At 43.4% G+C, this 12,971-nt stretch overlaps 1 protein-coding gene across 1 annotated transcript in view; it reads right to left on the bottom strand.

The window, feature by feature from the left end:
• The window catches only part of SLC2A11 (solute carrier family 2 member 11), a 100,964-nt gene that overhangs the window by 50,085 nt on the left and 37,908 nt on the right, over positions 1-12,971 (bottom strand). The window contains exons 4-5 of the mRNA XM_077293456.1: positions 4,399-4,523; positions 4,159-4,288 (exon numbers count right to left, since the gene is read on the bottom strand). Of these exons, the coding sequence (XP_077149571.1) occupies positions 4,159-4,288; positions 4,399-4,523 (255 nt within the window). The remainder of the gene's footprint in view (positions 1-4,158; positions 4,289-4,398; positions 4,524-12,971) is intronic.

The raw sequence follows: 12,971 nt of genomic DNA, 5'->3' as shown, positions 1-12,971 counted from the left end.
TTACCAACATCATAATTCCGCTCGGCAGGCGAAAACTTTCTTGAAAAGAAAGCACATGGCTTCATCACAGAGCCATCAGAGCTTCTCTGCGACAAAACAGCCCCCGCTCCAATCTCAGAAGCATCAACCTCGACCTGGAAAGGAAGGGAGACGTCTGGCTGACATAAGAACGGAGCCGAAGAAAACCGGCGCTTCAGCTCCCGAAAGGCCTCCACAGCCGCAGGAGACCAATTAGTAACATCAGAACCCTTCTTGGTCAAATCCGTCAATGGCTTAACAACACCAGAAAAATTAGCGATGAAGCGACGGTAAAAATTAGCAAAACCCAAGAACTTCTGAAGACTCTTAACAGATGTAGGCTGAGTCCAGTCATGAATAGCCTAAACCTTGACTGGGTCCATCTCAATAGCAGAAGGAGAAAAAATGAAACCCAAAAAAGAGACCTTCTGGACTCCAAAAAGACATTTTGAGCCCTTCACAAATAAAGCATTGGCACGCAGGACCTGAAACACCATCCTGACCTGCTTAACATGGGACTCCCAATCATCCGAAAAAACCAGAATATCATCCAGATACACAATCATAAATTTATCCAGATATTCGCGGAAGATGTCGTGCATAAAGGACTGAAAGACAGAAGGAGCGTTAGAAAGTCCAAAAGGCATCACCAAGTACTCAAAATGGCCTTCAGGCGTATTAAATGCAGTTTTCCATTCATCACCCTGCTTAATACGCACAAGGTTATATGCACCACGAAGATCTATCTTGGTGAACCAACTAGACCCCCTAATGCGAGCAAACAGATCAGATAAGAATGGCAAAGGATACTGAAATTTGACCGTGATTTTGTTTAGAAGGCGATAATCAATACAAGGTCTCAAGGAACCATCCTTCTTAGCCACAAAAAAAGAACCCCGCACCAAGAGGGGAGGAGGAGGGGCGAATAAGTCCTTTCTCCAAAGACTCCTTTATATAACTCCGCATAGCAGCATGCTCCGGCACTGACAAATTGAAAAGTTGTCCCTTAGGAAACTTACTACCAGGAATCAAATTTATAGCACAATCACAATCCCTATGAGGAGGTAGAGAACTGAGTTTGGGCTCATCAAATACATCCTGGTAATCTGACAAAAACGCAGGGACCTCAGAAGGAGTGGATGAAGCAATTGACACCACAGGAGCGTCGCCATGAATTCCCTGACAACCCCAACTTGACACAGACATTGCTTTCCAATCCAGGACTGGATTATGAGTCTGCAACCATGGCAGGCCCAACACGACAACATCATGCAAATTATGCAATACAAGAAAGCGAATCACCTCCTGATGAACAGGAGTCATGCACATGGTCACTTGTGTCCAGTACTGAGGTTTATTCATAGCCAATGGTGTAGCATCAATTCCCCTTAGTGGAATAGGGAATTTTAAAGGCTCCAAAACAAAACCACAGCGCCTGGCAAATGACAAATCCATCAGACTCAGGGCAGCACCTGAATCCACAAAAGCCATAACCGGGTAAGATGACAGGGAACAAATCAGGGTAACAGACAAAATAAACTTAGGCTGTAAAGTACCGATGGTGACAGATTTATCAATCTTTTTTGTGCGCTTAGAGCATGCTGAGATAACATGAGCTGAGTCACCACAGTAAAAGCACAACCCATTTTGCCGTCTATAATTTTGCCGTTCACTTCTGGTCAGAATTCTATCACATTGCATAGACTAAGGTGTCTGTTCAGAAGACACCGCCAAATGGTGCGCAGGTTTGCGCTCCCGCAAACGCCGATCAATCTGAATGGCCAGAGTCATTGACTCATTCAGACCTGCAGGCATAGGGAACCCCACCATGACATTCTTAATGGCTTCAGAAAGAACTTTTCTGAAATTTGCAGCCAGGGCACACTCATTCCATTGAGTAAGCACCGACCATTTCCGAAATTTCTGGCAGTACACCTCTGCATCATCTTGCCCCTGAGAGAGGGCCAACAACGCTTTTGCAGCCTGGTTCTCAAGATTAGGTTCCTCATAGAGCAATCCAAGGGCCAGAAAAAACGCATCCACACTGAGCAATGCAGGATCCCCTGGAGCCAATGCGAAAGCCCAATCTTGAGGATCGCCACGCAAGAAAGAAATAATAATCTTAACTTGCTGAACAGAATCCCCAGAGGAACGAGGTTTCAAAGAAAGAAACAACTTGCAATTGTTCTTAAAATTCAGGAACCTAGATCTATCTCCAGAAAACAACTCCGGAATAGGTATTCTAGGCTCTGACATAGGACTGTGCACAACAAAATCCTGAATACTTTGTACCCTTGCAGCAAGATGATCTACACTGGAGGCTAAACTCTGGATATCCATATCAGCAGCTGAACTCAGAGCCACACCAAGATTAAGAGGAGGAGAGAAGCCAGACACACAGCAGCTAGACACACGGCAGCAAAAAAAAAAAAAAAAAAAATATCTCCAAGCTTCTTTTCTCCTGCTTCTGCCATGCAATTAACACTTTACCCCGCCGGCTGAACTGTTATGATCCTAGTGGCAAGGATCGCAGGTCGGACTAGCTAAGTAACTGAACAGACTACTAGCTCTGAGGAAGTGGTAACTAGATTGACCGCAACCTGATCCTATCCGCAAACAACTATAGGCAGCCGTGGAACGTTACCTAAAATCCTAGACGTCTCTTCACGGCCTGAGAAACTGACTATTCCTGGAGGGAAAGAAAGTCCTCTCTTGCCTCAGTGGAATGACCCCAAAGATATAGAATAGCCCCCCACAAATATCAACGGTGAGTCAAGGGGAAAGCACAAACGCAGAGATGAAATCAGATTTAGCAAATGAGGCCCGCTAATACTAGATAGCAGAAAATAGGAAGGGAACTGTGCGGTCAATAAAAAACCCTATTCAAAATATCCACGCAGAGATTGCTCGAGCCCCCGCACCAACTAACGGTGCGGGGGAAGCAACTCCGTACCCCAGAGCTTACCAGCAAAAAGAAATCACATATTAGCAAGCTGGACTAGACTCATCATACACAGAAATCATATTGCAGGCAGATGAGCAAAAAATATTCAAACAGAACTTAGCTTATCCTGAAGAGGCAGAAAACGAGATAATCAGGAGTAATCAGAATAGCACTGAATACATTGACAGCCGGCAACAAGTGGAAGTGAAGCAGAGCTAAATAGGAGCCTCCCTGGTGAATAACGAGGCAGCTGATCCAGCCAGACCCGCAGGATAATAAACCAAACCACCAGGGGGAGCCAAAAAACCAAAGTCACACAATACCATCTGTGACCACAGGAGGGAGCCTGAAAACGGAGTTCACAACACTTATCTACAGCATTACAGAATGCTGTAGATAAGCCTCTGATGCTGGTGGGCTTAGCTCATCGTCGATTTTGGGGGTGACAGGTTCCCTTTAACTCTTTTAACTACCTAACGAAAAAAAATTATGTTTCAAGCATGAAGCTGATGTAAAGTAGACATGTGCGAAATGTTATTTATTAACTATTTTGTGAGGTATAACTACCTGATTTAAGGGCATAAAAATTAAAAGTTTGAAAACTATGAAATTTTCATATTTTTTTGTAAAATGTACGATATTTTCATAAACATACACAAATCGTATAGAATTTTCAATACACTTACACACCATTACATAGAAAATTAAGACTGATTATGGATTAAAACATTTACTGGAGCAACTTCTTTAAAGGGATTTAAAAAAGTAAAGCAGCTCAAAATCCTAACGCAAGATTTCAAAAATCTAGAATTTTTACACATGATTAATTTTACACTTATTGTTTGCCTTCATGATAAATATAAAAGCAGGTCTTTTTAGAACAAGCTAGTGTTTGCCATAATTGGTTAGTGGCTTCCACTGTATATGCTGAAGTTCACAATATTAAAAATGCATGCCCCCAGGGAAAAGCTGAAATAATGCCCTGTTGGACTGCAAGCAGAGATGTCACATGCTGCACTCCAAAAGCAATAAATAGGAATATCTCAGCAATGGAGTAACGCAGCGTAAAAAGGAAAAGATCAGTAGACTCAGGGAAGCTCAGGGATATTTTCAAGGACTCAAATTTTTTGAGCCAGTGACATTTTTTTTTTAAAGTCAAGATGAAAAATACATTTTTCATTTTCAATGTTCTTTACCTGAGTCCTACTACTTGCCCCATTAAAAGCCCAAAAGCGGTACTGACTGCACACGATAGAGCTCCTGTGCCACGTAGTTTTTTGGGGGCACTTTCTCCAAGATACATTGGTTGAATATTCATGCTGACCCCTTGGGAAAAGTAAAAATGTTAAGTTAAAGAGTCTTATATACCTTCCAAAGAGGCATGCATTCTTGTTATCGTGCCTTAATTCTTCCCATGTGAAATAAACTGTGTTTACCTGAATTCACACCAGCTAAAATTCTCCCCAGTATGATCATTTCAAAGGACTTGGCATAGCGACTGAACCCACAAAATATTGCAGAGAGTATTATAAATACATTATTAAAGAGCAGAGATTTCTTTCTGCGAAAACAAGAAAATGACATGAATAATACTATTTCTTCTAAAAATGAAAATACATACACATACCGATTCACAATAAATAAATACAAATCAGAAACAAAAAATGCTTTATCATTTCCAAATCTTAAATCATTATGGCTATCAAATAGTAAATTGATTATCCCCTTAAAGGCCCCTGCTGTTGAGAAATAACAAATTGAGCCATACTCACCTTCTCCAGGTCCAAGCTGTATTCACCATTCCCAGGTCCGGGCTGTACTCTCCTTCGGGTATTTAGCAATGGTTGCGGCTCTAACCTCATGACAACAGTGAGGCAGAAAATCAATAAGTTCACTGGATCTAAAAGGGACATTCTGCCTACACAGGAAAAGTTACTGAGCCCACAAATTGGCTGCGTGACGTGACATCATCGCAACCAATGCCAGACACTGGGAAAAATGAAGGAGACTTTCGGTGGACCTGGTTAGGTGAGTACGACAAGGTAATTTTTTAACAAACTGCAGCCGAGGCAGAACATTATCTTAAAAAATTCTCCTATTCTCCCATTAAACAGTAAAAACTGACCATTTTTTTACATGGACCAATTGATTCTAGTGGGTAAGTATAATCCATGACTTAGATCAAAAAAGGACTATCTACATTTTTTTTTTATAATACATGTAAGTATTGTTTCTTATACTATTTTATCACCTTTCTCTGTTAAATATACCCCATTACTAAGAGTGGTCTTCTGTGATTCTCATGGTGAATGCCTGTGAGCTGCAGTTCTAGGAGGTTGTCACTTGTCCCGTCAGTGGTGTGTGGACTATCTCTGCCAGGTGGTGGATTAGTTATAAGAAATGTGTTAGGTTTCGGCTGTTATGTAGGAATATAGCCTGAAGATTGTGGATTAATGTTCTCCTGCTCCTCTTTTAGAGGACTCCAGGCAGGGGCTGGCTGGCAATTTTCAGCCTGGGGGGCAATCACAAGGCAGTGGCCCTCGAGTTGCGGTGGCCCTCCTTTTCCCTGCTTATATCTGGCCACTGCATTAGGGTACTGTCACACAGTGGCACTTTGATCGCTACGACGGTACGATCCGTGACGTTCCAGCGATATCCATACGATATCGCTGTGTCTGACACGTAGCAGCGATCAGGGACCCTGCTGAGAATCGTACGTCGTAGCAGATCGTTTGGAACTTTCTTTCGTCGCTGGATCTCCCGCTGTCATCGCTGGATCGTTGTGTGTGACAGCGATCCAGCGATGCGTTCGCTTGTAACCAGGGTAAACATCGGGTTACTAAGCGCAGGGCCGCGCTTAGTAACCCGATGTTTACCCTGGTTACCAGCGTAAAAGTAAAAAAAAAAAAAAAACGTACATACTCACATTCCGGTGTCCGTCAGGTCCCTTGCCGTCTGCTTCCCGCTCTGACTGACTCCCGGCGGTAAGGCAGTACAGAGCACAGCGGTGACGTCACCGCTGTGATCTGCTTTCACTTTACGGCGGCACTCAGTCAGAGCGGGAAGCAGACGGCAAGGGACCTGAAGGACACCAGAATGTGAGTATGTTTGTTTGTTTTTTACTTTTACGCTGGTAACCAGGGTAAACATCGGGTTACTAAGTGCGACCCTGCGCTTAGTAACCCGATGTTTACCCTGGTTACCCGGGGCCTTCGGCATCGTTGGTCGCTGGAGAGCGGTCTGTGTGACAGCTCCCCAGCGACCACACAACTACTTTCCAACGATCACGGCCAGGTCGTATCGCTGGTCGTGATCGTTGGAAAGTCGCAGAGTGTGACAGTACCCTTAAAGTAGCAGAGATAACAGGCTTTAAAAACAGGCTGGTACACAGATATGGGAACTGAACGGAGCTTGCTGCATAGATATGGGAGCAGAATCGAGCTTACTCCAGAGATATGGGAACAGAACGGCGCATACTACAGATATATGTGAGCAGAACAGAGCTTACTACAGAGATATGGGAGCAGAACCGAGCTTACTCCAGAGATATGGGAGCAAAACCGAGCTTACTACAGAGATATGGGAGCAGAACAGAGCTTATTATAGAGATATGGGAGCAAAACCGAACTTACTAGATTCAGAGATATGGGAGCCGAACCGAGCTTACTGCAAAGATATGGGAGCAGAACCGAACTTACTACAGAGATATGGGAGCAGAACCGAGCTAACAGCAAGGATATGGGAGCAGAACCAAGCTTACTGCAGAGATATGGGAGCAGAACGGGGCTTACTACAGAGATATGGCAGCAGAAACGAGCTTACTACAGAGATAAGGGAGCAGAACCAATCTTACTACAGAGATAGGGGAACAGAACCGCGATTACTACAGAGATATGGGAGCAGAAACAAGCTTACTACAGAGATAAGGAAGCAGAAACGAGCTTACTACAGAGATATGGGAACAGAACCGCGCTTACTACAGAGATATGGACGCAGAACCGAGCTTACTGCAAAGATATGGGAGCAGAACCAAGCTTACTACAGAGATATGGGAGCAGAACCGAGCTTAGTGCAGAGAAATGGGAGCAGAACCGAGCTTACTGCAGAGATATGGGAACAGAATCGACCTTACTACAGAGATATGGGAGCAGAACCAAACTTACTACAGAGATATGGGAGCAGAACCTAGCATACTACAGACATAAGGGAGCAGAACCGAGCTTACTAGAGAGATAAGGGAGCAGAACCGAGCTTACTACAGAGATATGGGAGCAGAACCGAGCTTACTGCAGAGAGATGGGAGCAGAACCGAGCTTAATAAGTCTACTACATGGAACCAAGTCCGCTACATAGAAACTGGAGCAGAACTGAGATTACGACATACATACAGTACCATAATCTAGATTACTACATTGATAGAGTACCAGAACCAAGCTTACTGCTTAGATATGGTGCCATAACGGAGCTTACTTACAAACATACACACAATACAGCTACACAGTGCCTAGTACAATCACCACTACAGAGAATACATAATATTATAATATCACCATTACCTCTACATGAAACTACATTTTATACAAAGACCAATGATGCCACCATACACTCCCTGACAGAAGTTATGTCGCTTATCCATGTTATGTAAATAAAAGCTTATAACCTGATGTTACATTCATCCATTGGTTGTATAAGTTATTCTTTTGAAAGCTGGAACCCTCCAAAATGTGATTTAGGTTAAGAAAATAAATTGTTATCAAAGCAGAAATATTGATCAGTTAATGGACACAGAATGGTCAGATTTTGGCAAGACAAAATTTTTGTTGCCCACAGACAAATAATTAACTTAAAATACAAATATATGTTGCATAACATTGGTGAATGAAGTTGTGGTGCTCATCTAGATTCTTTGGTTTTGTCTTCCAAGCTTCCTCTTTCATCCTTCCCCAAACATGCTCAATGATGTTCATGTCTGGTGACTGGGCTGGCCAGTCCTTGAGCACCTTGATCTTTTTTGCCTGGAGGAACTTTGTTGTAGAGATGGATGTATGAGATGGAGCACCATCCTGCTGCAGAATTTGACCTCTTTTATGATTTGGAATATAAGCGGTAGCTAATACTTCTTGATATTTTAGGCTATTGATATTGCCTTCCACCTTGCAAATGTTTCGCACACCCCCATACTGAATGTAACCCCAGACCCTGATCTTTCAACCACCAAATTTAACTGTCTTCTGGGTGTATTTTGGATCCATACTGGCTCCAGTAAGTCTCCTGCAGTGTTTGTGGCAGCTGTGGTGTAATTCTATTGAAGAGAAATCCATCTTCTGCCACTTTTGCAGTGTCCATCTATTTAGCAGGCTGTGGGAGTTTGCAAATGCCACACGGTTTTTTATTTACCTTTTATTTAGTGCTGGCTTCTGGGCACTGATTCGACCATGGAGGCCATTTTGAGACAGAATCCTACAAACTGTTCTAGTTGACACAGGTAAAGGTTTAGGTGTGCACTCAGCCTTAATATGGCGAGGTGCTGGTGTAACGGACCAATGGCCCAGAATAACAGTAAAAGTTAAATTCACTGCACTCTCTCTAGGTTTCTTATGCAAAGTCTGGTATAAATTTATTATACATAAACTGGGAGCGTAACAGAATATTACAGCATCTGTGATTTTTTATATACAATGTTTCGGCTCAACCAGAGCCTTTGTCACGTAATCGCTAGTGTTGAGCATTCCGATACCGCAAGTATCGGGTATAGGCCGATACTTGCGGGTATCGGAATTCCGATACCGAGATCCGATACTTTTGTGGTATCGGGTATCGGTATCGAAACAACATTAATGTAAAAATGTGTAAAAGAGAGAATTAAAATAAAAAATATTGCTATACTCACCTCTCCGACGCAGCCTGCACCTTACCGAGGGAAGCGGCAGCGTTCTTTGTTTAAAATTCGCGCTTTTCTTTCCTTTACGTGAAGTCCCGGCTTGTGATTGGTTGCGTCGCAGTCACATGGGCGACGCAACCAATCACAGCAAGCCGTGATGTAATTTCAGGTCCTTAAGGATTTTAAAATTACGTCCCGGCTTTGTGATTGGTTGCGTCGCAGTCACATGGGCGACGCAACCAATCACAGCAAGCCGTGACGTAATTTCAGGCCCTTAAGGATTTTAAAATTACGTCCCGGCTTTGTGATTGGTTGCGTCGCAGTCACATGGGCGACGCAACCAATCACAAGCCGTGACGTCACGGGAGGCTGGACACGCGCGCATTTTAAAATGCGCGCTTGTCCAGCCTCCCGTGACGTCCCGGCTTGTGATTGGTTGCGTCGCGGTCAACCAATCACAAGCCGGGAGGCTGGACACGCGCGCATTTTAAAATGCGCGCGTGTCCAGCCTCCCGGCTTGTGATTGGTTGACCGCGACGCAACCAATCACAAGCCGGGACGTCACGGGAGGCTGGACAAGCGTGCATTTTAAAATGCGCGCGTGTCCAGCCTCCCGGCTTGTGATTGGTTGACCGCGATGCAACCAATCACAAGCCGGGACGTCATGGGAGGCTGGACAAGCGCGCATTTTAAAATGCGCGCGTGTCCAGCCTCCCGTGACGTCACGGCTTGTGATTGGTTGCGTCGCCCATGTGACTGCGACGCAACCAATCACAAAGCCGGGACGTAATTTAAAATCCTTAAGGGCCTGAAATTACGTCACGGCTTGCTGTGATTGGTTGCGTCGCCCATGTGACTGCGACGCAACCAATCACAAAGCCGGGACGTAATTTTAAAATCCTTAAGGACCTGAAATTACGTCACGGCTTGCTGTGATTGGTTGCGTCGCCCATGTGACTGCGACGCAACCAATCACAAAGCCGGGACTTCACGTAAGGAAAGAAAAGCGCGAATTTTAAGCAAACAACGCTGCCGGTTCCCTTGGAGAGGTGAGTATAGCAATATTTTTTATTTTAATTCTTTCTTTTACACATTAATATGGTTCCCAGGGCCTGAAGGAGAGTTTCCTCTCCTTCAGACCCTGGGAACCATCAGGAATACCGTCCGATACTTGAGTCCCATTGACTTGTATTGGTATCGGGTATCGGTATCGGATTGGATCCGATACTTTGCCGGTATCGGCCGATACTTTCCGATACCGATACTTTCAAGTATCGGACGGTATCGCTCAACACTAGTAATCGCTTGTTCCAGCTAAGATAGTGATATACAGAGAAGGCGGAAAGTCCCAGCGGTGCAATATAAGCTCTATTGTAATCTAAATGTCTGCCTATGGAAGATCCTGTCCAGTAGTGTGGACCTGCAGTGTCTGTTATGACAAGCGGCGCTCCCGCGCCTTGCTAACGATCGGCGTGTCACGTGCGGTGAATTTAACTTTTACTAGTTGACACAGGGACTTGAGGTGACCAGACCTGTTAGAGCTCTGCTGCTGTGGAAGAGGGGCTTGCTTTGGATTTTCTAACCAACAAACATTCCTCCTGAGCAGTTGTCTTGTGGGGTCTGCCGGACCTGGGCTAGTCAAACACCTCTCCAGTCTCTTCAAATCTTTTTTTTAATTCTTTGTACTTGACGCTGAGACACATTAAAGGTGGCCGCCACCTCTGCAGTGGATCTGGTCTTCAGCCTCTTGATAATCCAGGCTTTGGTCACAGGGTGGATTTTTGGCATGTTGTCAAGAGCTCAAATTGCAGTTCAAGTGAAGGTCTGGGGTGCTGGGTTTCTTTTTATACACACACACACTAAATAACCGATCATTTACTGAGCACAGGTGAGGATGTAAACTAGGATTGGGTGCATTATGTGACCAGGCGACAAAACTTTTGTCTTGCTAAAATCTGACCATTCTGTGTCCATTAACTGATCAATATTTCTGCATTAATGTCAATTTATTTTCTTAACCTAAACCACATTTTGGAAGGTTTCAGCTTTCAAAAGAATAATTTATACAACCAATGGATGAATTTAACATCATGTTATAAGCTTTTATTTACATAACATGGATAAGCGACATTACTTCTGTCAGGGAGTGTACAACTTTTGCTACTAGTATACTACAATACTGATCATTAATTTTAAAAAAGCACAACACTAAGTGCCATTGTATACAGGAACTCTGTATTTACGGTCAGTGTAAAGATACTACAGTGATCACTGGTGACATTATACACAGGAGATCTGTATAAGGTGTCAGTGTACAGGTAATACAGTGATCACCACTGCCAGTGACATTATACACAGGAGCTTTGTATATAGTATACAGTGTATAGTGTCAGTGTACAGGTAATACACTGACTCACTAGTGATGTCTCTAGCTGAAGTCCTTCATCTTTGCTTTTCATTTTCATCCAGCACAGACTGCCATCACTTCTTCCAGCCAGGACTCGTCTCTGCATAAAATAACACAGTTACCTAGAGCACGGCTTCCAGACCACATTCCCCACTTTTTCCCTTTCTTCTACACCATGTTCCAAATTATTATGCAAATTATATTTTTCTCGGATTTTCCTAAATGGTCGGTGCAAATGACAGTCAGTCTAATAAAAGTCATCACCCGTTAGAGTATACATCGAATTTTATTGGAGAAACCTCCCAATGATAACAGTATAATCTCCAAAATGAGTAAAAACTCAAAATGCACTGTTCCAAATTATTAGTCACAGTAGAATTTCTAAACATTTGATCTGTTTTAACCCCTTCACCCCCAAGAGTGGTTTGCACGTTAATGACCGGGCCAAATTTAAAAACTGCACCCCTCAAGGTACTCAAAACCACTTTCAAGAAGTTTATTAACCCTTCAGGTGTTTCACAGGAATTTTTGGAATGTTTAAATAAAAATAAACATTTAACTTTTTTTCACACAAAATTTATTTCAGCTACAATTTGTTTTATTTTACCAAGGGTAACAGGAGAAAATAGACCCCAAAATTTGTTGTACAATTTGTCCTGAGTACGCTGATACCCGATATGTGGGGGTAAACCACTGTTTGGCCGCATGGCAGAGCTCGGAAGGAAAGGAGCGCCATTTGACTTTTCAATGCAAAATTGACTGGAATTGAGATGGGACGCCATGTTGCATTTGGAGAGCCCCTGATGTGCCTAAACATTGAAACCCCCCACAAGTGACACCATTTTGGAAAGTAGACCCCCTAAGGATCTTATCTAGATGTGTGGTGAGCACCTTGACCCAACAAGTGCTTCACAGAAGTTTATAATGCAGAGCCGTAAAAATAAAAAAATCATATTTTTTCACAAAAATGATCTTTTCGCCCCCAATTTTTTATTTTCCCAAGGGTAAGAGAAGAAATTGGACCCCAAAAATTGTTGTGCAATTTGTCCTGAGTACACTGATACCCCATATGTGGGTGTAAACCATTGTTTGGGCGCAGGGCAGAGCTCGGAAGGGAAGGAGCGCCATTTGACTTTTCAATGCAAAATTGACTGGAATTGAGATGGGACGCCATGTTGCGTTTGGAGAGCCCCTGATGTGCCTAAACATTGAAACCCCCCCACAAGTGACACCATTTTGGAAAGTAGACCCCTTAAGGAACTTATCTAGATGTGTGTTGAGCACTTTGACCCAACAAGTGCTTCACAGAAGTTTATAATGCAGAGCCGTAAAAATAAAAAATCATATTTTTTCACAAAAATGATCTTTTCGCCCCCATTTTTTTATTTCCCCAAGGGTAAGAGAAAAAATTAGACCACAAAAGTTGTTGTGCAATTTGTCCTGAGTACGACGATACCCTATATGTGGGGGTAAACCACTGTTTGGGCGCATAGCAGAGCTCGGAAGGGAAGGAGCGCTATTTTACTTTTCAAGGCAAAATTGACTGGAATTAAGATGGGATGCCATGTTGCGTTTGGAGAGCCCCTGATGTGCCTAAACATTAAAACCCCCCACAAGTGACACCATTTTGGAAAGTAGACCCCCTAAGGAACTTATCTAGATGTGTATTGATAGCTTTGAACCCCCAAGTGTTTCACTACAGTTTATAACGCAGAGCCGTG

This window comes from Ranitomeya variabilis, chromosome 1 (genome assembly GCF_051348905.1).
Source record: "Ranitomeya variabilis isolate aRanVar5 chromosome 1, aRanVar5.hap1, whole genome shotgun sequence".
Classification (NCBI taxonomy): Eukaryota; Metazoa; Chordata; class Amphibia; order Anura; family Dendrobatidae; genus Ranitomeya; species Ranitomeya variabilis.
Note: the sequence above shows the minus strand (reverse complement) of the source record. Positions and strands in the feature narration are given on the sequence as shown.